The following is a 25,399-nucleotide window of genomic DNA, read 5'->3' as shown; positions in this document are numbered from 1 at the left end:
AGTCTCGCAGTGCAGAAATTTACATTTCACAGCAGCAAAGTTGTCAAAGTAAGAGGAAAGGAAGAAGTAGAAAAACAAAATACAGGAGCTGCTCTAAAGGCAGCCATTGTAGACTGCAAGGTTAAAATTCCCATCAATCAGGCCCCACAAATGACCCACACAAGTCTTCTGTACACTTGATACAAAAAGCTATCAGCCCAGCTAAACAGAACATAATTGATGAGGAACAAGGTAAAATTATCGAAGAGAAAGCACCAAGGGCTACATTCCGCATCAAGTATTTAATGTTGAGGAAACCGGCCACTCCATTGCATCAAGGCATCAACGACCATCACAAAGCTAAATAAAATGACTTTCTTATACTGTACAGTTTATTTCTTTAATTATAATACCATAGCACATTTTTTTATATATAAAATAAGGTATATGTTGTGTAGTTTTAAGGCTTAGACAATTAGAAAGTTGAAAATTAGGTTTTACAGGGACCTGGGAACGGATTATTTTCATTTTAAAGTTTTCCAATGGGAAATAAACTTTTGGGATACACACTTTTCGCCTTACACACTCTGTTTGGGAACCAATTAAGTTCATCACAAAGGTCAATAAAACCACTTTAGTAGTTTATTTCTTTAATTATAATACTGTAGAAAAAAATGTATATTTAAAATAAAATAAGGTATATTTTGTGTAGTTTGAAGCCTTAGAGAATTAGAAAGGAGAAAATTAGATTTTAAGGGGACCTGGGAACGGATTATTCTCATTTTAATGGTTTCCTATGGGAAATTATTTTTTGGGATACACACTTCGCTTTACACTCTGTTTGGGAACCAATTAAGTTTGTAAGCCAAGGTATCACTGTATGTATTTCATTGACGGTTCGCATAGCTGTCAATTTATGTTTTCCCCTTATTTTTAACGTTGATTTTATCATTTCTAATAATGTACTGCCACATTTATATGGGAATTGTAATCATTTATAAGGGCAGCTATTACGTACGGAAAGTATGATATTTGTCTTTTGAGGGAGGATGATGGAGGTATGTTTGTTCATTCACGAAGATGAAGCTTTGGCTCATCAAGGAAGAAAGCAAGCGCACTCAAAACAACAAGTTTAATCAGGTCATCACAACGGGCGACAACCAACTTTGTCGTCCTCGCTTATCTGGCGCCGAAGCCTCGACGCGGCAGCCATCTTTCGCGACACTCGTCATGTAATATTGAGTTGTGACCTCCGCTTGAAGTGTTGCCATGTTTATTTACACGTCGGTGACAAAACAAGCCACTTTTCATATTAGCTGTCAACGTCTACCTGAGCCGCCGAGGTGACATGAAAGCAGCCGACGCGCCGAGGTGGCTGCTTTCCGCCGCGTCTTGACTTGATTGTCAGACGCAAACATCACACGCCGACTCGGCTCCTCTGAGGTACTCACAATGGCGAGTGCGTACCCCCCCCACCCCCCCGCACACACCCACCCCTCGATCCTACGCCCCCGCCCGCCCGCACACCACCGCCAGGAAAATACAGACACCGTCGTAGGTTCTTAAAACGATGCATATTCTTATCTCATTAATTATACATCCATATGTAACAGACGAGAGGATCTTAGTCTCGGTAAGCGGCGCGGAGAACGCGCTGGGAAAGGGGGCTACGGGAGCTTGGTTGTGATGGTGGGGTTCAGGGGGGGGGGGGTGCTCTTCAAAGCCCAAATGACTACGTTCCTCCAGGAGCCCCCCTCCACCCCCTCCTCTGATCCCCCTGCGCTCATGGCAGGGCGAGATGAGACGCTCACCAGGCCTCGGCCCCTGTGATGTGGAGAGGAATTAGGGAAATGAACGTTTTCAGAATATCGAATAATCAGAGAATCATCAACCTCCCCCCTTTCCGTCAGCCTTCAAACGCGTCCATCCCTCAAGACTCGAGAGACACTTTGACTGGGAGTCAAAGTCTTCCCTCCCATTAGACGCCAAAGGATAATGAGCTAGCTGCGTTTCCCGCCATTGTCGATTTATTTTGGATTTTTTTTTTTTTGTCTCTCGAACGCGTGACGAGGTGACTGTCATCCCGCTCAATCAATCGTGAGCATGCTACAATTCGGCTAAATTGCTTTCATATACAAAATAAGGAGCGAATCAATCCGATAAGTTGACAATGGCCCGTATCATTTAAGAATTAACTAGCTGGCTAGCTATCTAGCTAGCTATCTTTTTGCTATCTATATTAGCTATCTGCTAGACTACCACCTAGCTGGCTGGCTGATGGCTGGATAGCTATCTTTTATCTATCTATTAGCTATCTATTATCTAGTTAGCTATCTTGCTATTTATTTGCTATCTACTAGCTATCTGGCTGGAAATCTAGCTAGCTAGCTATTTGCTCAGTGCTATCTAGCTAGCTATTTAATTGCTATCTACTAGCTATCTTGCTGACTATCTAGCTGGCTATCTATTTGCTATCTATTAGCTATGTAGGTGTCTGTCTAGTTGGCTGACTGATGGCTGGCTAGCTATCTATTTGCTATCTATTAGCTCTCAAGCTGGGTATCTAGCCAGCTATCTATTAGCTGAATGTCTAGCTACCTATTTGTTAGCTAGTTGGCTATTTAGCTGGCTATCTAGCTAGCTATTTATTTGCTATCTATTAGCTATCTTGCTGACTATCTAGCTGGCTCTCTAGATAGCTAGCTGTTTGCTGTATATTAGCTATCTAGCCGGCTGGCTGATGGCTGGCTAGCTATTTATTAGTTATCTATTAGCTATCTAATATTTAGTTATCTAGGTAGATAGCTATCTATTTGCTTTAATTAGCTATCTGAATGGATAGCTAGCTAGCTAGCTGGCTATCTATTAGCTATTTATTATCTAGTTAGGTTGTATCTGCTTTATTATTTATTATACTTTCGTCTTGCGCCTTATACATGGGAAAACACGCTAAATATAATGCTTGTTGCTGCATTTGAGGCCCAAACGTCAACTTTGGGTGGCGTCGACGCGGGATTTGTCACCCGTTAAAATCTGGGCAAAGTGTCGGCGTGCACATCAGCGTGACAGAGCGAGATCAATACGCGCATCATATGGGGTCAAAACTGACTTAGTTTCATACCGTGGCGGGGACGAGGGGGGGGGGGGGTATCTTCCCTCATCATAACAACGACTCCGTCTCCGTAAGAGCCCGTCATCTCGTTGACAGCGTGATTATTACCTGAAAAATTATTAAACAGTACCTACGGGCCTCGTTGGAGACAAAGAAGTCACATGGGTGCGCATCAATCAAATGTATCCCCTTTAGATTTTACGCTTATTCCCCCCAGTTTAGGCAAATTGCCTCGTCGCCGTGGCTTTGTGGAGCGGAGAGTGACTTCGAGGTAGCCGACGGAGCCTGGGGAGTAACGGATGTTCACTCTGTAGAAGTGAGACGGGGGGGGGGGGGGGTGACATGTTTTCACACAATGCCAATTTAAAGGCGGGGGGGGGGGGGGTGCGTTTGGTTTGTCCTCCGCCGTCACTTGTCATGTGCTCCCTCCCTTCGACCATAGAAATGAGAGAGAATGGGAGATCACTAATTGAATTTTCATGACTGAGTACGCGCGGCGGCGTGTGTACACCAGACAAAGTTCAGCTCCTTTCGATAACGAGACCATTGTTTCAACGCGTCGTGTTCTCAAAGTGTCGCTACAAAAGCGCGGCGGCGTCGGAGCATCTCAAGTATTTTTTTTTTAAATGTATTTCCCCTTCCCCGCTTCACATCTTTTTTTTATTATCAGCCTAGACAAACACACCTTGTCATCACTTCCATCGCTAAAACGAAGAAAGAAAAGTACAGTGATACCTTTGCTTACGAACTTAATTGGTTCCCAGACAGAGTGTGTAAGGCGGAAAGTGTGTATCCCAAAAATTCATTTCCCATAGGAAACCATTAAAATGACAATAATCCGTTCCCATGATTCCGCTGTACTGTATAATAGTCGTTTTATTTAGCTTTGTGATGGTCGTTGATGGCTTGATGGAATGGAGTGGCCGCTTTCATCAGCATTAAAGACTTGATGAGGAACGTAGCCTTCTTCTTTCACCATCTTGAGGAATGATCCCTTGTAGGTGCTTTCTCTGCGATAATTTTACCTAGTTCCTCATCAATTGCGTTCTGTTTAGCTAGGTTGATAGCTTTTAGCATCAAGTGTACAGATGGCTTGTGCGGGTTATTTGTGGAGCCTGATTGTTGGACGAATAAAGGTTTTCTGATTGATTGGATAGTTTAACCTTGCAGTCTACACCCTGCCTTTGAAATATCAAAGTTGAAATAAGTCCAAATGTCACTGTTTTCTATCCATTTTGTCACTCTCTGTCGTCTGCCTGTCTCTTTAATGTTTAAACCACCTCCCCTCACGGCTGCGTTCTTGACCAATCACGTGGCTTTAACCAAAGACTGGGGGTGGGGAAATTGAGGACCAAATCAAGCTGGCTGCCATGTTGTTGTTAGAACCATACCAAACCAACCCATTCATTGAGGCAGCTCTGTGTGTATCCCCAAAAAAGTTTGTATGCCAAGGTAAAATGTTCATAAATTTAACGTTCGTAAACCGAAAAGTTCGTAAGCCAAGGGGTTCGTAAACCGAGGTATCACTGTCGATAAAGCTAACGCTAACGCGCTAATGAAATCAAAGCTGTTAATGTGACCGGTTAAGCCGCGGATGATTTGAAGAATTCCGCCATTTAAGCGAAGGATGATATAATGAATCGACTGTGAATAGAAAGCAATTAAAAGGACAAATTGGTCTGATTAACCTCCAAGTCATCCCGCCGCCACAAATGCTACGTAACATTCAAATGATTATTATTAAAAATCTAGAGCAGATTTGCCGTCTTTTTTGGCCTCTCTTAATCCTTTTAAATGAAGGAGGCAACTTTTTTAATTTTAGCTGTGACCTTTTAGTGCATAACCTAGATTTCCCCTCCCCCACTTCGCCTCCTCCTCTCCTGCCATGGAAATAATTTTCTCACATCAGCTACTGTACCGTATTATTACAAGTGCTAAGGTCAAATGGAGCGACTTGCGCGTATTTAGCTGGGAAACGGGTGACGGCAAATTAAACCTTGATGAATGTGTCAAACTTTTTGCTTTGTGTACTGACGTGCAGCCATCCGTGTTGCTCCGAGTGCTTATTTCCGTGCTCGTCTCATGTCAACTGTCACTTTGTTCGATGAAATGAGGGAAATCAGCTCTTCACACACTCCCCTTTTCTCCCCCCCTTCTCTTCTCTTTCTTACAGACACGTTCACCAGCCGCGTGCTGAACGTCCTGTTCAGGGACGTGAAAATCGGGGAGACGGTTTCTTACAAACGCTTAGCGGAGATGGCGGGAAACTCCAGAGCTGCTCGGGCAGTGGGCGGGGCCATGAGGAAGAACCCGGTACGTATGATTGACGGGCTTCTCATTCATTCATTCGTTCATTCATTTTATTTTTCATTTCTTTTTTTATTTCGTTTTATTTATCCCTGTGTTTATGTATTCATTTATTTAGATATTTATTTTAATATTTATTTATTAATCTGCATAACTATTTATTAGTTTAGTTAGTTAGTTTATTCCTCTAGATAATTACTTTTTTATTTATTTAGTTGTTTATTTATTTTGGCTTTTTTTAATGTGTGTTGATCAGGATGATTTGGAATTATTCATTCATTTATTCATGTATTCATTTTTTTAATATATTTTTCTTTATTTTTTATATTTTATTTAGTTTGATTTATTCATTTATTTGTATATTAATTCAAATATATATTTATTTATCCACATACCTTTTTATTGATTTTTATATATTTATTCCTTTAAATATTTACTTTTTTAGTTATTTAGTTTGTTTTTTTATTTAGTTATTTATTTTTGCTTTTTTTAATGTGTGATGATCGGGATGATTTAGAATTATTCATTCATTTATTCATGTATTCATTTTTCTTTCATTTTATTATTATTATTATTATTTTTTAGTTTTATGTATTCATTTATTTGTATATTTATTAAAATATTTATTTATTTAACCACATACCTAGTTATTTGTCCGAACTATTTTTCTGGATACACACGGAGCTGCCACAATGAGTGATGTGTCGTTCGCGAATGAGCCCATTCTCCGAATAAGAAAATGGCAGCCGACTTGTTTTGGTCCTCTATTACCCACCCCCAGTCGTCGATTAAAGCCACGTGATTCGTCAAGAACGCAGCAGTGAGGGAGGGGTTTACAGACAGAGAGAGAGAGAGAGAGTGAAGCCATTCTCCAAAAAAGAAAATGGTAGGTAGGTAAATAAAAAGGTAAATCAAACGACTTTATTGTACTGTACAGTTTATTTCTTTAATTATAATACCATAGCACATTTATTATACATAAAAGAAGGTATATTTTTTGTAGTTTTGAGGCTTAGAAAATTAGAAAGTTAAAGTGAAATTATGTTTGATGGGGACCTGGGAACGGATTATTCTCATTTTAATGGTTTCCTATGGGAAATTATTTTTTGTGATACACACTTTTCGCCTTACACACTCTGTCTGGGAACCAATTAAGTTCGTAAGCCAAGGTATCACTGTAGGTAGACTAGCCCCCCGCCCCCTTTTTTTTGTGGGGACGAGAGCCCGAGCCCTGAGCCCCCGATACTGATCCAGAGCCCGATTGTCAGTGTCAATTACTTGTCAGCCATCGCCGGCGCGCTGAGAAAAGCTCAGTGTGCTCAATCGATCCTCGCCTTCTCCTTCCGTGCCACTCGTTCCTCACCAGGATTTGAGTATTGATAAGCTCCGCTGTGTAGCGTCTTCACACATCCATCGCTAAAACCTCCATCACCACACCCCTCTACATCTCACCCCCCCACCTCCATGCGCATTCAGTAGACAGATCCGAAGGCCTTGAAGGGGCACCCTGCACTTCTACCAAACCCAGGGAACAATATTGATCTGAATAGCAGAGCAGTATTTTTCTGTCTGCAAGGTTAATCTCGGAAAGTTTTATTGCTGTTGATATGGGAGCAAAACATCTAACACTTATACGCCTGGAGGTCAGGGGTTGCGGGGGGCATGTAGTAACTGGCTGCTGACAGTAGTAGCGAGATCTGTTGTGGTTTATAAGGCGCACCTTTGGGTAAGGCGCAGGGTCATCTTTGGATGAAAATCAAGGCTTTTGGGTGCGCCTTATACACCGGAAAATACGGTAATCGCCGTGATCCAAGTCGAACGTCGCCACCGCTCTTGTTCCGGAGTTCACAATAATGGAAGCGTTTTAGGCTGTCTCGTCTTGTAATCTTTCTCCAGCCATTTAGTTTACAAAGAACCCGGGACACCCCCAAACCACCCCCCCAGAAACCCCCACATCCACCACGCCGGCAGTCGTGTGCAATAAGAGTAAACGCTCCAGCGACTTCCCTCTTTTTTTTAATGATGACAGGGTTATCAGATCTTAATGTTGACACCCCATCTCCATTGAATATTCATTCTGCTGCTGTTTTTTTTTTCCTCCATTAATTTTTGATTGCTTCTTTGCTTTACACTTCGGAAACGAGCGGCGAAAAACCTTTATCGCCCGCGACGCAGCCATCGACGCCAATGTCGCGCCGTCAAAATATTAGATGTACTTTGCATGTTTTTTTTATCTAGCGCACTCGCTAAAAAGTACAGATTCACATTGTCGCCTACTTTAAAGTTGTGCCGTTTATTCGCTTTTATAAATTATACAACATTTGGAATGGATTTCAACTTATGACCATTTCGACTTTGGAACTCGGTCGGTCGGTCGTAAGTCGGATAAGCGCTATAACAACAGCTGAAGCTGTAACAAAGCGCTAACATTGCCAAAAACATTGCCAAAGGTGTGACCAGCGATTTTTTTTTTTTTTTATATATATTTTTTGAGCTAGCGCACCCGCTAAAAAGTGCAGATTCACATTGTCGCCTACTTTAAAGTTGTGCTGTTTATTCGCTTTCATACATTATACAACATTCAACATTGTTAATGGCTTTCAACTTACGACCGTTTTGACTTACGACCGTTTGGTCGGAATGGAACTCGGTCGGTCGGTTGTAAGTCGGATGTTACGTGTATATCCATATTGATTTATATAATAATCATCATAATATTAACAATAATAATAATTGTCGCATACTTTAAAGTTGCGCCGTTTATTCGCTTTCATAAATGATACAACATTCAACATTTGGAATGGATTTCAACTTATGACCATTTCGACTTACGACCGTTTAGAACTCAGTCGGTCGGTCGTAAGTCGGATGTTACCTGTACATCCATATTGATTTATATAGTGCTTTAACAACAGCTGAAGCAGTAACAAAGTGCTAACATTGCCAAAAACAACACAACAGAGGTGTGACCAGTGATGTATTTATTTATTTCTTTTTGGAGCTAGCGCACCTGCTAAAAAGTGCGGATTCACATTGTCGCCGACATTAAAGTTGCGCCATTTATTCGCTTTCAGACATTATACAACATTCATCATTTTGAATGGATTTCAACTTACGACCATTTTGACTTACGGCCGTTTGGTCGGAATGGAACTCGGTCGTAAATCAGATGTTACCTGTCCATCCATATTGATTTATATAGCGCTTTAACACAGCTGAAGCTGTAACAAAGCGCTAACATCTGTCTATCTAGCTATTTAGCCGGCTACCTCGCGAGCTGTCTATTTGCTGTCTATTTACTATCTAGCTGGCTATCTATTAGCTAACTAGCTGGCTAGGTATCTAGCCGGCTAGCTGTTAGCTATCTAGCTAACTTTCTATCTATTTGAGTTATTCCGGGTTGAGTGAACGCTGGCGCGTGTGGCTGCCACTGCGCACCTACAGAAAAAAAAACTTATTTAGTGATTGTAAAGTGAACTTGAGAGTTTTGAAAGGCGCTTAGAAATGAAATGGATTATTACAAGATGGAAAAAAGGCAAACGCTGCCCCCTTCGGGTCAAGAAAAAACAAAAAGTACAGCTAGCTAAAAAGTACAGATTCACATTGTCGCCTACTTTACTTTGCACCGTTTATTCTCTTTCATACATTATACATTTCAACCAGGAAATGGCTGTCAAAAAAAATAAATAAGCGACTCTTCTGCACCCGTGTCTACTTTCTGTTTTTTTTTTACCCCCGTATTTACACTTCATAGGCTTCTTCTTTTAAACAATTCAATTCCCCGCTGTGAATTGCGATATCGGGGTTGGTTAAAATAAAAACAATAATAAGCTAAAGATAATTGTACCTATCCGGAAAAAGATACGACATCAAAGCGCCTTGTCGAAATATGCTTGCGCAACATTTCTATAAAAATTACACGTCCTTTTGCTTCCTCGGGGAGGAATTCTTATATATTTTTTGTTTGTTTGTTTGTTATTTACCCACGGCAGATTCCGCTCATCATCCCCTGCCACCGCGTCATTTCCAGCGATGGCCAAAGCGGCTCGTATATGGGCGGCAGGGGCAACCATCTTAAAAAATGGCTGCTGGCCCACGAAAGTGGACGCGAGGAACGCTAACGCACGACGGACGGCGACTCTAACCAAGTACTTCACACACACACACACACGCACACACCTATTCCTGTTTCAAAGGTTTTGTGAGGTACGGATAACTCCAGATAAAGGAGTGAGGACCACCGTTGCTAATAAGTTTAGAGAAGAACTAGTGTTACATTTGAACACTAAATGTCACCCCATTTCCCACTTCAACTTCTTTAAAAACAAATAAATAAAAAAACTAAAATAACAGCAGGAGTGAGGTTTCTGAATGGCTACATTCAAAGTCCTCACCCCCGTAGTGAATTTGGCTTAAATATCATTTTACTTTTTGTGGTATGAACTATTTCCTCTCAATAACCATGCACACACACACACACACACACACACACACACACACACACACACACACACACACACACACACACACACACACACACACACACACACACACACACACACACACACACACACACACACACACACACACACACACACACATAAACACAGACACAGTGAGTAAAAAGTGTGTGTATCCAAGTGAAATGAAAATACACACCAAAACATAATGTTGGGTGAATTTGTGAGGACTTTTCTGAAACTTTAACAGATGCATATATAGTCACTCTAGAAACATTTAGAATGAAAAACTTGTGAGAACCGGCCAGAAAGTCCTCACTTGTCAAAAATGTCCTCACTACGTACGGTATAAAATGTTAGTGGTCCTCACAAGACTGACCATACAAACACAAATACGCACACGCGTAAAAACAAAAAGGGGCAAAGTTGAGTGTGTATGTAAATAAATATTCAATTTCATAAAACAAAAAAAATAATAATAATCTAAGAATAGAGATACGTGCATTGTTAATATGCTATCTTAGAATTAGAATGTACCAAAATAACTTAAAACCGAGAAACATTGCAAACATATGCTCCCGTGGGCCTTGCGCTGCGTTTGCCAGATAGTGCTTGGAATGTGTTGTTTTTTTTTTTCTAAAGACTTATTATTCCCCCTTAAAAAAAATGTATCGCGTATTGTTATTATTATTTGTTTTTTCTTCTCTTCCTGAGAGCAGAATGAAGTCTTTGTACCTCTCGTTTGGGTTGTTGTTGTTGTTTTTCTTTTTTAATTTCTTGCCAACCGAAGTGCTTTGTTCGACATCCAGCGATAAAGGCTCCGAATGTTGCCGCTACAAAGCTTTGTAGTGGAGTATTTGTTTTGTCTCCATTTAGATTGCATTGTTTGCCCCCACTACCCCCTCCCCGATCCGCCTCCGATTGCCCCGTTGTCTTACCATACAGACGGCGTTTTCAAACCGCCGCGTGTCAAATTAGCGCCTTTTCATCATTTTTTAATTGCGTTTATTTACAATAAAATAAAGTGAACCGCCTCGGGCTCGTTACCGATCAGGCTGCGCGTCCTTCTCGCCAGTGTTACACAGCCCGGGAGCCGAGCCGCTTTTCATTCTCTGTTCTCTTCCAGAGTAGCGGTTTTTCCATTAGAGGGCAGTACAGAACGACAAAAAAAAAAAAGTGACGCCCCGACAGTTCCAACCTGGAATTCTTTCTTGTACATTTGATCTCTTAACTTAACATGTTTGGGTGTTAGTTTATTTCCTCGCGTTTAATCCCTTTCGAGAGGGTATTATTTTATCTTGGAAGGACCATATGGAGGGGAGTGAAAGAGGGAAGTGTGTGGGTGTAAAAACATTTTCTGTGTGCTTTGATTGAACGTTTCCTTAAAGGACAACCGACATCACTTTTTTGTTTCCTGACATCAGAAAAAACGTTTGATAGCGTCTAAAATACCCAAAACACGCAGTATGATATTTTTAGTCAAATGCAAAACACCAATAAAAATGACTTAAAGTGTCCAAAATCTGCAGTGGCCAGTTTCAGAAGGTCGCGCCCCCTTGTTCGTGGTCTTGCCTTGCTCCAGAATCCAAACAATGGCTTCAGATTCGGACAATATGCTTCGTTGTTACTCATCCAGTTATGAATATGATTCAAATAGTTCTGAAGAGGAAAGCATACGTTTGCAATTGATTAAAGAATTTATTCCGTGCCATTTTGAGGTATCTGGGGGGGAAAATATAGCACTAAAAAAGAGGCAGAAAATGGTGACAAAGCTCCGTGTAAGGAATTAAAAAGCCCGTTTCCACAGGCTGATTAATTCCTTACACGGAGCTTTGTCGCCCTCTTCTGCCTCTTTTTGGTGCTCCACGTAGTTTTCAGACCAAACAAAGTACCGCAAAATGCATTGACGTGATGGAAGGACTGCTACAACGTGTCCTTTTTTCGGTCAGGGGCGTTCCTTCAGTGACGTCACGTACGGACTCGTCACCAACTCAAAAACAAGACTTCCGGAATATTCAGCGCGAGTCTTAAAACGTAAAATATAGCTATATGCGATGGAATCTATGTGAAAATACACTCAGTAGAAGCCATTGGCCAAATTATGGACACAACTTGTCCAGAGACGTCGGTTGTCCTTTAATGATCTTTTGTTTCGTTGATGTTTTTATTTGCCCCGATGAATTTTTTGTTGTTGTTTTGATTCTCCTCACTGTCTTTAACGCCATTCCGTTGGTGACCCCGACGTGATTTTCGTTATTCATCCTTTGCACAGCCTAATAATTCACCCTCTCAAAATAACCTCTGCGCTAACCTTTAGCGATCCAATTCCAGTGGCCCTTTGCTTGAATATATTTCAACTTTTTTTTATCACCCCCCCCCCCTCCTCACCTTTGCTGTATTTTTGAATTCCTCATCCTCACCCGGGTTGTCGTCGTACTATGAGATGATAGATTGAAGAATGAGAGTCAGTCTGTGGTTTCACAGAGGGGCTAATGATGCCTGTGGTGACTACAGCCCCCTCGTACCCCCTCGTACCCCCCACCCCCTATTTAACGAAGGGAGTTGTGACACAGCCACAAGGGGTCCCATTTAAGCCGGGCACACTCTGAAGTGCGCTGTAAGCACCCTCCTTTTCTTATTCTCTTGTTTTTTTTTTTTTTTTGTTGTTGCTTGTGGCTAACTAAATTCCGCGGAATGCTACAAATTTAGCGAGCACGGTTGCTTCTGTCTGAAGCGGCTGAAAACAAGTCCAGCATCAAAGTGTCAGCCATGCTGCCAGTAATTGGCCGTGTAATTGCTCAGGTACCCAAAGGCAATGCTTTATGTTCAATATTTCACATCTATTTTTTTTTCCCGGGAGGGCATATTTTTATGATATATATATTTATAAAACATACCCTATGATATATTAGCACAGGCGGTATTATTAGTCTTTTATCATTTTTGAATCTCCAACAGTGAGAATTCCATGAAAGGACAACCGACGTCTCCGGACAAGTTGTGTCCATCATTTGTAAAATGGCTTCAAATGACTTCAACTGAGCGTATTTGACAAAGATTCCACCACATATAGCTCTATTTTACCTTTTAAGACTCGCGCTGAATATTCCGGAAGTCTTGTTTTTGAGTTGGTGACGAGTCCTCACGTTACGTCACTGAAGGAACGCCCCTGACCGAAAAAAGGACACATTGTAGCAGTCCTTCCATCACGTCAATGCATTTTGCTGTACTTTGTTTAGTCTGAAAACTTTGTGTAGCACCAAAAAGGGGCAGAAGAGGGCGACAAAGCTCAGTGTAATGAATTAATCAGCCTGTAGAAACGGGATGATTAATTCCTTCCACGGAACTTTGTCGCCATTTCCTGCCTCTTTTTGGTGCCGCAATTCCCGCCCCCAGATACCTCAAAATGGCACGAAATAAATTCTTTAATCGATTGCAAACATGTATGCTTTCCTCTTCGGAACTATTTGAATCATATTCATAACTGGATGAGTAACAAGAAAGCATATTCTCCAAATCTGAAGCCATTGTTTTGATTCTCCAGCAAGGCAAGACCACGAACAAGGGGGCGGGACCTTCTGAAACTGGCCACTTCCGGGTTCATTTTTTTGCAGATTTTGGGCACTAAGTCATTTTTATTGATGTTTTGCATTTGACTCAAAATATCATACTGCGTGTTTTGGGTATTTTCGATGCTATAAAACGTTTTTCTGATGTCAGTTCGGAAACAAAAACGGGATATCGGTTGTCCTTTAAAGGAAGTCTGAGTCCATCTCATCAGGCCAAAGCTTTAATTTTGCCCTAATATCGCCACCCCCCCGTCATCGTTTCAGTGGGCGCACGCGTGTGCGTGTACACGAGCGCGTGGCCACGCGTGCTCTTGGGCAGCGCACATGTGAGCGTCCATATGTGTGTGGGTGAAGTGGATGATATTGAGTCTGACTTCATAAATCACCCAGACACTGATAAACTCCCCATGCACCCACACAGCGCTAATGGGCAACCCTTAAGGAGTGTGAGTGTCTCGTGCGGCGTTTGATTCAACATTTATTAACCCCCCTCACATGCACACAAACACACACACACACACACACACACACATGACATCCACTCATTTCAGCCCCCACAAAGAATCTGTTTTGGTGGCGTTGCTAGGGTGAGTTCATATTTTTGACCCGACCAGGTTGCATTAATCACGGCGGTGAGAAATATTTGAGCTTATAGCGCCGCAACCACAGCAGCCGGGACATTTCCCCAACATGGCTTTTCCTTCTCATAACTTACATCCTGTCTCCAACTCCCCACTTACATTTCATATCCTGGCACCCCCCCCCCCTACCCACTCCTCATTATAGAACAATTTTCTCCCCCACATCAAATACAAACACACTTCATGCTTCCGTGTCATTGCTCCTTATACGCGTTGGCTCATAACTCTGCAACATGCTCCCCACTCGGTAGAAACATACAAACCTGAGTGGGGGTCCTGCGGCCATGTCAGTGATTCATTCGGAGATGCTTTTATTAGTTTCAAAATGTTTACAAGGTTTTATATATATATATATATATATATATATATATATATATATATATATATATATATATATATATATATATATATATATATATATATATATATATATATATATATATCTCGATAGTCTAGTTATCGATATTTTTATATAAAGAGAGAGAGATATATATATATCGACTACAGAGAATATATGTATGTATGTGTGTATATATATATATATATATATATATATATATACAGTAAAGTCTCGTTATATCGGTTATATCGATAGTACTGCTTATTACGATACTATTTCTATGAACGCAAGGAGAAAATTTACATGCCGCAGGATCGGATATATCGATAGTCCGGTTAGATCGATATTTTTTCCGACTCCCGAGAATATATATACAGTAAAGTCTTGTTATATCCATATCGGTTATATCGATAGTACCGCTTATTACGATACTATTTCTATGAACGCAAGGAGAAAATTACATGCGCGCAGGGTCGGATATATCGATAGTCCCGGTTATATCGATATTTTTTCGGACTCCCAAGAATATCGATATAACAAGACTTTACTGTATATATATATATATATATATATATATATATATATATATATAGCTTGTTTGTATAATGCGCTTAGAAATTAAATGTATTATTATTATGTGTATATGTGTGTACATATGCGTATATATATATATATATATATATATGTGTGTGTGTATATGAGATAGTAAAAAGAATGCTAAAGTTTTGGATAGGGCGTTCGGAAGCCTGCGAGGGGCAGAGTGCTGCCGGGAATCCGGAGGAGTGTTTGCCATGCAGATAGTCCAGTCAGTCAGTCAGCCGCTCAGACACGGCAATAGATAGCTCGCGCAGACACAGCCAGACTTGGCCTCGCTATCAGGTTTCCTCCCCCTCTCATTCGTCCGTCTGCCGGGACCGGCTGGCCTCGGAGGCCCTGACACCGAGGCACCGTGCAGCCTAGCCACGACAGCTGCAGCAGCAGCCTCTCCTGCGGAGGCTCGGCGGCGGGCGTAGCGTGGCGAAGAGCAATATCATCGCAAACGCGGCATCCGTTGATGCCCCTTGTAATGATCTTTGTGTTTTGAGAGGAGGAACGTGGGATGCTCCGAGACTTGTCGGCTTTGTTTAGGAACAAAGAACAACCCCCTTTCGCTCTGCTTCGGACGATGAAACGGAATACGTGAGAAAGTAAAGCAAAGTCTGCCAGCTTCAAGTGCGTGAGTGCATGCCGCTAACTTTGCGTCGCGATGTCATCGTAACCTTACGAACTCCGCCAACGGAATCCCCTAATTAGGAACGGCTGATGAGAAGGCCCCGCATGACGTGGGAGCCTCGTATCAATCTGAGCGCTGGCGCGGCGAGAAAAATGTCTGCTCCTGGAGAAAGTGCAGGTCTAGCCTTGGTCCTGTTGACGGAGGGGGCCGTACTTCAGAGGCTCCGGGACCCCGTGGCACCAGTCTGGAGACAGACTGGGAGCATCTGGGCTCTGTCAGCGCCTATGGCCTCCACAGACTGCGATCTATATGACGGGGAGAATTGGATCTAGGGGGGTATGTACCAGATTCCTCAGCCCATGTGCAAAATACATGCCAGTTAGCATCATATGTAGCGTGTGCGCGCAGGCAGGTCAGAGGAATTAATTTTGCATGATCCGCGGCTATTGATTAGAGGCTAACGTCCTCTCTATAAATCATACAATCAAAGGACAACCGACACCATTTTTTGGTTTCCATCAGATAAACGTTTTATAGCATCTAAAATACCCAAAACATGCAGGCTATTTTTAGTCAAATGCAAAACACCAATAAAAAGGACTTAAAGTGTCCCAAAACTGCCACAAAATGAGCTCGGAACTGGGTAGATTCAGAAAGTCCCGCCCCCATTTCGTGACGTCACGCCAGGGTTCTCATTCACAAACTGCCTTGCTCCAGAATCAGAATCAGAAGAGAGTTCAGATTGGGAGAAGATGTTTTCTTGTTACTCATCCACTTATATGAATATGATTCAAATAGTTCTGAAGAGGAAAGCATACATGTTTGCAATCGATTCAAGAGGTTCTTCCAGAACATTTTGAGGCGTCTGGACTCCAATGTAGCGTCCCGGAAAATGCACAAAATGGCGCCTAAGCTCCGTTGGAAATGGGCTGATTTGTCTGCTGGGAATGTGTGTCAACTAGTATCAAATAGTAGTCTTGGTGCAACACACAACAATTCACCATCGCGTTATTCATGTAGTTTTCCTTCTAATTTCGCCATCAACACGATGTTTTCAGACCAAACAAAGTACCCAAAATGCATTGTGTGTCCTTTCTCGGTCAGGGGCGTTCCTGATGTGACGTCACGTCAGGAATCGTCACCAACTCGAAAACAAGACTACCCGAATATTCAGCGCAAGTCTTAAAACGTAAAATCTAGCTATTTGCCGTGGAATCTTTGTCAAATACGCTCAGTAGAAGTCATTTGAAGTAACTTTTACAAATTATGGACACAAGTTGTCCGGAGGTGTCGGTTGTCCTTTTGTATTATTTAGTATTAATTAAAAAAAAAGTACGGCGTGGGAAATCTTCCAAAATAAAATAAATAACACATGACGGCATGACATTGACAGAAATCATTCCAGAGATGTGTTTTGAAAAGCGCTCTGTGATGTGAAGGCGCAAAGATGGAAGCCGATCGGCGCAACTTGCCAAGACTAATTAATCCATACACTAAATTAGCAATAGAAATTGCCATCCCCCTCGCTTCGTCTAACAAGGTCAGTTTTAACTTCTCACTTTACACTTTATTTAACTGTGCGAGGGGTTTCGGGGGGTGTTTGCGAGGCCCCATCCAATGCCTTTCGCTTATTATGATTGACGATTGATGATTAAGTCCTCCAGCTGACACACACAGCGGCAAAGCCGGTGAGTTGGAATTGGATGTGACACCGTACACAGTTCTGCGTGTTAGGTAATTCGTTGACGAGGGGCCAAATTCATTTATGGAAGCAGCGGTATTGGCAAGGCGTGCGACGCTCTCTGCAACAACAACAACAACAACAAAAAAAAAAAAAAAAACGATAATCACAGAGGTTTGGCGCCGACGTGACAAGGACTCTTCAGGGAAAGGCCCCCTTACACGCCGTACCTTGCCTGAGATGTTAGCTTGCGAAATAATTTGCCGCCGTTTCCCCCCTAGCACGGGCGGCCATTGTGGCTCTTTGAAATGGCCGCTCTCCATTGACCGCGTCATTATTCGCTCGAGCCTTTTGAAAACGCTGCTCACTCGCAAAAAATAAATATGCTGTGACTGTAAAGTGTCCTTGAGAGTTTTGAAAGGCGCTTATAAATGAAATGTATTATTATTATTATTAATATTACTGCATCTATTAGCTAGCTAGCGAGCTTTCTATCTATTTGAGTTACTTCCGGGTTGAATGAATGCTGACACGTGTGTCTGCCGCTGCTCACCCGCAGAAAAATAATATCCTGTGACTGTAAAGTGTCCTTGAGAGTTTTGAAAGGCACTTATAAATGCAATGTATTATTATTATTATTATTATTATTATTATTATTATTATTACTGTATCTATTAGCTAGCTAGCGAGCTTTCTATCTATTTGAGTTACTTCCGGGTTGAATGAACGCTGACACGTGTGTCTGCCGCTGCTCACCCGCAGAAAAATAATATCCTGTGACTGTAAAGTGTCCTTGAGAGTTTTGAAAGGCACTTATAAATGCAATGTATTATTATTATTGTTATTATTATTATTATTATTATTATTATTATTATTATTACTGTATCTATTAGCTAGCTAGCGAGCTTTCTATCTATTTGAGTTACTTCCGGGTTGAATGAACGCTGACACATGTGTCTGCCGCTGCTCACCCGCAGAAAAATAATATCCTGTGACTGTAAAGTGTCCTTGAGAGTTTTGAAAGGCACTTATAAATGCAATGTATTATTATTATTATTATTATTATTATTATTATTATTATCAGAATCAGAATCAGAATCATCTTTATTGCCAAGTATGTAGAACACACAAGGAATTTGTTTCCGGTAGAACACGCTGCACTAGTATCGTTGTCAAAAAAAAAAAACTGCTAAGTGGCATTATTATTATTATTATTATTATTATTATTATTATTATTAAATTTGTTTGGGAATGCGGAATAGATGTTTTCTACAACCCCCCTAAAACAAAAAAGTCATCCGAAGAAGTAAAACACAAGGGGGAGGGGAAGCCATTTAATCTCCTCCTCGCGTTGGCCATTTTTCCTGCTAATGAGCCTTATTGACAATCAAACAGAAGCTGTCATCCCCCAGGATGCAACACTCCCATCCCCAGCCTGTTTGTCATAGCGTCCTGGCAATCAGAGCCGCCTGCAAGCAAGACCAGGCTGGCAGTTTAGCGGTTGTCGCGGCGGCGCCCGCTGCCTGAAAATGGCACACTTCCTGTAGAGTTGCAGCTGCCGCCTCTGCTACTTCCATTACTTTCTATAGCATGCAGATGTTGGATCGACGTTGGCTGCCAAAAAAAGGGGGGGGGGGGGTAGGTGTAGGGTGGTGATGGTGGGGGGGGGGGGGGGGGGGCTGCAATAACCGCGAGATTCATGCCATGTTTCGGAGGCGCGTCAATTTCTCAAGTGGTACAATTAAAAAGGGGAAACGCGGTTTTCTCACGGGCGCTCGAATGGGAAAAGAGCTTTTTGTTTCTTTTTTTTTTTACTTTTCTCGAAAGGGAGGGGGCTGCTTCATATGGGTTCCAAAAATACATTACTTGTATTTTTTTTATTTTTTTTTCTCTTTCTTTTCTTTTTTCTTTTATATTATTTTGATTTTTATTTTATTGTATTTTACTGTGATTTATTTATTTTGTTTATTTTGGTTTTATTTTTATTCTATTTTTATTTATTTTATTTTTTTATTTTGTTTTTATTTGTATTTTATTTTATTTGTATTTTTATTTTATTCATATTTTATTTTTACATCATTTTATTTTAATTGCTTGTTATTTTTTAATGTATTCTTATTGTATTTTAATTGTATTTATTTTGTATTTTATTTGTATTTGTGTTTTTATTGTATTTTTATTTTATTTATGTTTTATTTTTACTGATTTATTTTTTTTATATTTATTTATTCATTATTTTATTTTTATTTTACTTGTATTTTATTTTTATATTTATTTTTGGTTTATTTTATTTCTTTCATTCGTTTTCATGTGCTCTGAAATGCACTTTTTTAATTTGTTTTTTATTTTTATTTTATTTAGAAATTATTTTTACTTTATTTTTAATTTTATTTTTAGTTTATTTTTGTTTTATTTAGTTATTTTTTATTTGTATTTTTATTTCATTTTTATTTTAGTTGTATTTTTATTTGTATTTCTGTTATTTTTTTTTTACTTTTATATTTATTTTTATTTTTATTCCTTTGAATGTGTTCTGAAATCCACTTTTTAATGTTATTTTTTTCTGATTTAATTTTTAGTTTGTTTATATTTGTATTTTCAAACGTGTTCTTAAACCTACTTTTTTATCCTATATTATTTTGATTTTATTAACTTCTCTCCACGCTTCCTTCACCCCCCCATTAACTGCTCTTTTCCCGAGCGAGCGCCTAGGCGCTCTATGAGCCTTTCTTTGTGCGGCGGACCCGTCGTGACCCACAGCGGATATGGAAATGGGGGCCAAGGTTTTATGGGCCAAACGGATTGGACACAGTCGAGCTCAAGGGGGGCATGAATATTGGATGTTATTTCTGCTCCCTTTTTTTATGTAATCCATTGCCAATACATTATTAATAGATGATATCATATCCAGAACGAGTGGACAAAAGCACTACAGAGGGGGGTGGGGGGGTACTATGAAAGAACCTCTATATAGCGACACCGGTGGCAGTTATTTGATCGCCGCTCTCGTACGCGGGTAACATTTAGGGAGTCGTTTAAAGGACACCAGACGTCTGCGGACAAGTTGTGTCCATAATTTGTAAAATGTCTTCAAATGACTTCTACTGAGCGTATTTTACAAAGATTCCACCGCATATAGCTCTATTTTACCTTTTAAGACTAGCGCTGAATATTCAAGAAGTCTTGTTTTTGAGTTGGTGACGAGTCCTCACGTTACGTCACTGAAGGAACGCCCCTGACCGAAAAAAAGACACATTGTAGCAGTCCTTCCATCACGTCAATGCATTTTGCTGTACATTGTTTGGTCTGAAAACTTTGTGTAGCACCAAAAAGACGCAGAAGATGGCGACAAAGCTCCGTGTAAGGAATTAATCAGCCTGTGCTGCTACATTTCCCAGATACCTCAAAATGGCACGGAATAAATTCTTTAATGGATTGCAAACATGTATGCTTTCCTCTTCAGAACTATTTGAATCATATTCATAACTGGATGAGTAACAAGAAATCATCTTCTCCAAATCTGAAGCCATTGTTTTGATTCTGGAGCAAGGCAAGACCACGAACAAGGGGGCGGGACCTTCTGAAACTGGCCACTTCCGGGTTCATTTTTTTGCAGATTTTGGACACTAAGTCATTTTTATTGGTGTTTTGCATTTGACTAAAAATATCATACTGCGTGTTTTGGGTATTTTCGATGCCATAAAACGTTTTTCTCATGTCAGTTCGGAAACCAAAAAAGTGATGTCGGTTGTCCTTTAAACCACCGGGTGACGTTCGTAAAAGGGAAAATGAGGCTAAATGTTACATTTGAAATTCATTGAAAGATTCATGAAGTATCAAATGACACCCAAATTCAAGTTTAATGGCGCTTTCCGACACGCGCCGGGGTTACTTTTGCTCGTCTTTTCGCGACTGCGCCGAGTGAAGTGGAAATCTTGCCGTTTCTCGCCGTCAAAGTAGCAAGACACGCGGCTAGCTGACGCGCAAGCTAATATTCCCCCTTTCTTTTTTAAGGTCATCCTCAATTGTTTTTTCTCCTGGGAAAAGTGGAGATTGATAAAAAGAGCAAACAAGAAAACATCCTTTTTTTTTTTGCCCTCAACGCCGACGTTTTCATTCCTTTCGATCAACGAGCTCAATTCCCCCAGCACGGGCGGCCATTGTGGCTCTTTCAAGCGGGCGCTCTCCATTGACCGCCTCATTGTCCGCTCGACCCTTTTGTTGCGCGCGCTATCACCCGAGCGCCATCTTTCACCTGACGGTCACCCAAAGCGGAAGCCGCGATAAACCCGGTTGCTAAATAAACAAATATTTATTGCTGCGCGTCAACTTTGATAAATCCACCGCTACGCTAGCTCTTAGCGCTATTGTTTGAAGTGTTCAATATTAGCTCGCTCGGTTTGAACTCATGCACTGCCATTCAAGAATTTATTCGGGAATTGAAAATATGACGTTGAGCGCCATTCACGAATTTGTTCGGGCTTTGTTTTTTCATGCTTGGGTGCTGATAAAGCGCTGGTCATGGCCTCTAGCAATGTTACATATGTTAAATATGACATAGAGCATCATTCCTGAATTTGTTCTGGTTTTATTTTTTCATGCTTGGGTGCCGATAAAGCGTTGGCCATGGCCTCATGGCAATGTTACATATGTTAAATATGACATAGAGCGCCATTACAGAATTTGTTCATTTTTTGTTGTTTTTTTTTCTTGTTTGGTTGCAGATAAAGCGCTGGTCATGGCCTCTTGCAATGTGACATGTTAAACATGACATAAAGTGTCATTCCTGAATTTGTTCAGGTTTTACTTTCATGCTTGGGTGCCGATCAAGCGTTGGCCATGGCCTCTTGGCAAAGTTACATATGTTAAATATGACATTGAGCGCCATTCCAGAATTTGTTCGGGTTTTGTTTTTTTTTTTCTTGTTTGGGTGCCGATAAAGCGCTGGTCATGGCCTCTCGCAATGTTACATATGTTAAACATGACATAGAGTGTCATTCCCGAATTTGTTAGTTTTTTTTCATGCTTGGGTGCCGATAAAGCATTGGTCATGGCCTCTAGCAATGTTAAATATGACACAGAATGTCATTCCCAAATTTGTTCGGGTTTTGTTTTTTTCTTGTTTGGGTGCCGATAAAGCGCTGGTCATGGCTTCTAGCAATGTTACATAATTATATTAAATATGACAGTGTCATTCCCGAATTTGTTCGGGAAGTGAAAATATGACGTCGAGGGCCATCCCCGAATTTGTTTGGGTTTTGTTTTTTCATACTTAGGTGCCGATAAAGTGTTGGTCAGACCTCTGGCAATGTTTTTCCCCTTACACAAAGGGGCAGAATTTGCCTTTTGGCCAGTTTTAGTGCTTTGTTCCAGCTTCAGCTGTTGTTAAAGCGCTATATGAACCAATATGTATGTATTGCATTGTATTTTGGACAATGCCCTCATTTCAAGCTCATATAACTCCAGACCTGTAAAATTTAGGAATTCACTTTTTCCCCCCCCCATTATTCTGTGGGTCCTGGAATTTGAGTGAAAATGACAATAACCCTGGCACTGGAGGGGACATATTTTTGCACAATGAGTGACTATAAAGTGTCCTTGAGAGTTTTGAAAGACGCTTAGAAATAAACTGTCTTTTTATTATAGCAATTTTTATTTTGAAATGTAGCGCTTTCTTTTGAAATGTAACAATCCACGAACGCAACCCCCCTTTAGGCAAGCCTTAAGATCGATACAGCTTTTCAATATTTCTCTCCTTTGACAGATAAGCACTCGCCATTCTTGATAAGAGCGCCAAACGTACGGACGCGGAAGAGCCCAGCGCTCCCTTTTGATTGCGTGACCCCTTCACCTTTCGCCGGCGTCGGGAGGGCGGACTGGTCGCACGCTACGGCGGGTGCAAAAAGGGTGGCGGGGGCGGGGGGTCTGTTAGGCTCTGGTTATGGGGCATTATTGACCCAAGATTGATAAATATTTAATGCAGACATTAAGATCATGGCGGAGGGTTTGGGCCATTAGAGTTCTCCAATAAAGCGGCTCTCGGAATGATTGAGTGGCGTGGACACGCGGAGGAGGAAACCTGCTGAGACAATCCGGCGCACCTCCACAATTGCCTCAAAATTGGCAACAACTGAGCTAACGTGTCATTTTTGATTGTACTTTCAACCTCACAACTTTTTCTTCCTTTCCCTCTCGTCATCTTGGGGGAAATGGCGCAAACGGGGGCAATCAAACCATCAGCTATGCGTCTTCAGTTGACCTCTTTCAAGACGTCTTGAAAATCTATTAGCTGGCTATCTTGTTATCTAGCTGGCTATCTTCCTAGTTAGCTAGCTACTGTGTCTATTAGCTACATAGCTAGCCAGCTATTAGCTATCTATGAGGGCCCAGCGCCATCTTGGAAGTGGCGCTGGGAGCCGGATCTGCTGGCTACTTATTAGCTATATGGCTATCTAGCTAGTTAGCTAACTGTCTATCTGGCTATCTATTAGCTATCTGTTAGCTGGCTAGCTTTCTATCTATTTGCGTTACTTACAGGTTGAGTGAACGCTTGCGCGTGTGGCTTCCGCTGCTCACCCACAGAAAATAAAACTTATGTTACTGTAAAGTGACTGAGAGTTTTGAAAGGCGCTTATCAATGAAATTTATTATTATTATTATTATTATTATTTATTATCTTGTTATCTATCTGGTTATCTAGCTATTTAGCTAGCTACTGTTTCTATTAGCTATATAGCTAGCTAGCTATTAGCTATCTATTTGCTAGCTATTAGCTATCTATTCGCTAGGTATTAGCTATCTATTCGCTAGGTATTAGTTATCTATTCGCTAGCTATTAGCTATCTATTCGCTAGCTATTAGCTATCTATTCGCTAGGTATTAGTTATCTATTCGCTAGCTATTACAGCTTACAACCACTTTCCCACTTAAATGTACAGTTTGCACTTTTTTTTGGGGCCAAGCAATATTTATTTATTATTATTATTTTTTGTTTGTCATGAATAATAGAGAGAGCGGCAAGCAAAGCGATGGATCGCACGCCGTATCCCAAAACAGATAATGCAACGTCAGGGACGCTATTGTTATCAGACACTTTGGATTATCTATCGGGGGGGGCGGAGGTGATTTGTAGGCTAGGAAGGCGATTGCAGCTTGAAAATTAAATTGCTCTTTTGAGGGCATCTGTCCCCCCCCCCCCCCCTTTTTTTTTTTTTTTTTTTTTTTTTTTTGCGCTATCAGCACCCCCACCCCTTTCCACCACGACTACCCACCCGCGCGCGCCGCTTGACACATAATAAGCTGCGATATGCTGATTGGCACTCGGGTTTTGCGCACCCGCTTAATTGTGCATTAAAAGGAAAGGTGGCCGCGGACAATGTTGCCTTGATGGGAAATTGACATTTTGTGACCTGCTTTTTTCCCCCGGCGGTGCGAACGTAGGACGTTAGATAAGGTGCGCTCTTGTTTTTAGGGAGAACTTACACACACACACACACACACACACACACACTCCTAAAGACACCACCTTCCCACTCTTGTTTGACCCACTTGATGAGTATAGATTTCACAGTGCGCACCCCCCCCCCCCACTCACTTCTTTCAGCTGGCAAACTATAAGGAGTTCAAAACGATTGCGGGCTGCTATAGACAAAGGATAACCTTGCGCTTTCAATGTATTGATTCTTTATTAACTAGGTGGCTTAATGCAATGAAATGAGGCGGGGGGGGGTTGAATGAGCCTCGTTTTGGGGGTGCTTTTGAATAAGAAGCGGCTACTGTTTATGAATGACGACAATGAGGCTTTGAAGCGGCTGGGGGAGGGTGGTGGATTTCACAATGTCAGAGTGGGAGTTTATATACAGTAAAGTCTTGTTATATCGATATCGGATATATCGATAGTCCTGGTTATATCGATACTATTTCTATGCACGCATGGAGAAAATGACATGCAAACAGGGTCGGATATATCGATAGTCCCGGTTATATCGATATTTTTTCGGACTCCCTTGAATATCGATATAACGAGACTTTACTGTATATAAATAACTCAACCCGGGGTGTGCGGACTTCCACCTCCGCAATATCAATCGTCTTCGT

General features: G+C 41.2%; 1 protein-coding gene across 1 annotated transcript in view; it reads left to right on the top strand.

The window, feature by feature from the left end:
- Positions 1 to 25,399, top strand: part of mgmt (O-6-methylguanine-DNA methyltransferase) — a 173,879-nt gene that overhangs the window by 23,216 nt on the left and 125,264 nt on the right. Inside the window, exons 3-4 of the mRNA XM_089011696.1 lie at positions 5,265 to 5,404; positions 9,391 to 9,546. Coding sequence (XP_088867822.1) covers positions 5,265 to 5,404; positions 9,391 to 9,519 — 269 coding nt within the window. The 3' untranslated portion in view covers positions 9,520 to 9,546. The remainder of the gene's footprint in view (positions 1 to 5,264; positions 5,405 to 9,390; positions 9,547 to 25,399) is intronic.

Source organism: Hippocampus bargibanti, linkage group LG13, assembly GCF_051943395.1.
Source record: "Hippocampus bargibanti isolate YZ-2025 linkage group LG13, ASM5194339v1, whole genome shotgun sequence".
NCBI classification, from domain to species: Eukaryota; Metazoa; Chordata; class Actinopteri; order Syngnathiformes; family Syngnathidae; genus Hippocampus; species Hippocampus bargibanti.
The sequence above is the reverse complement of the archived record's forward strand: the minus strand, read 5'-3'. Positions and strand labels throughout refer to the sequence as shown.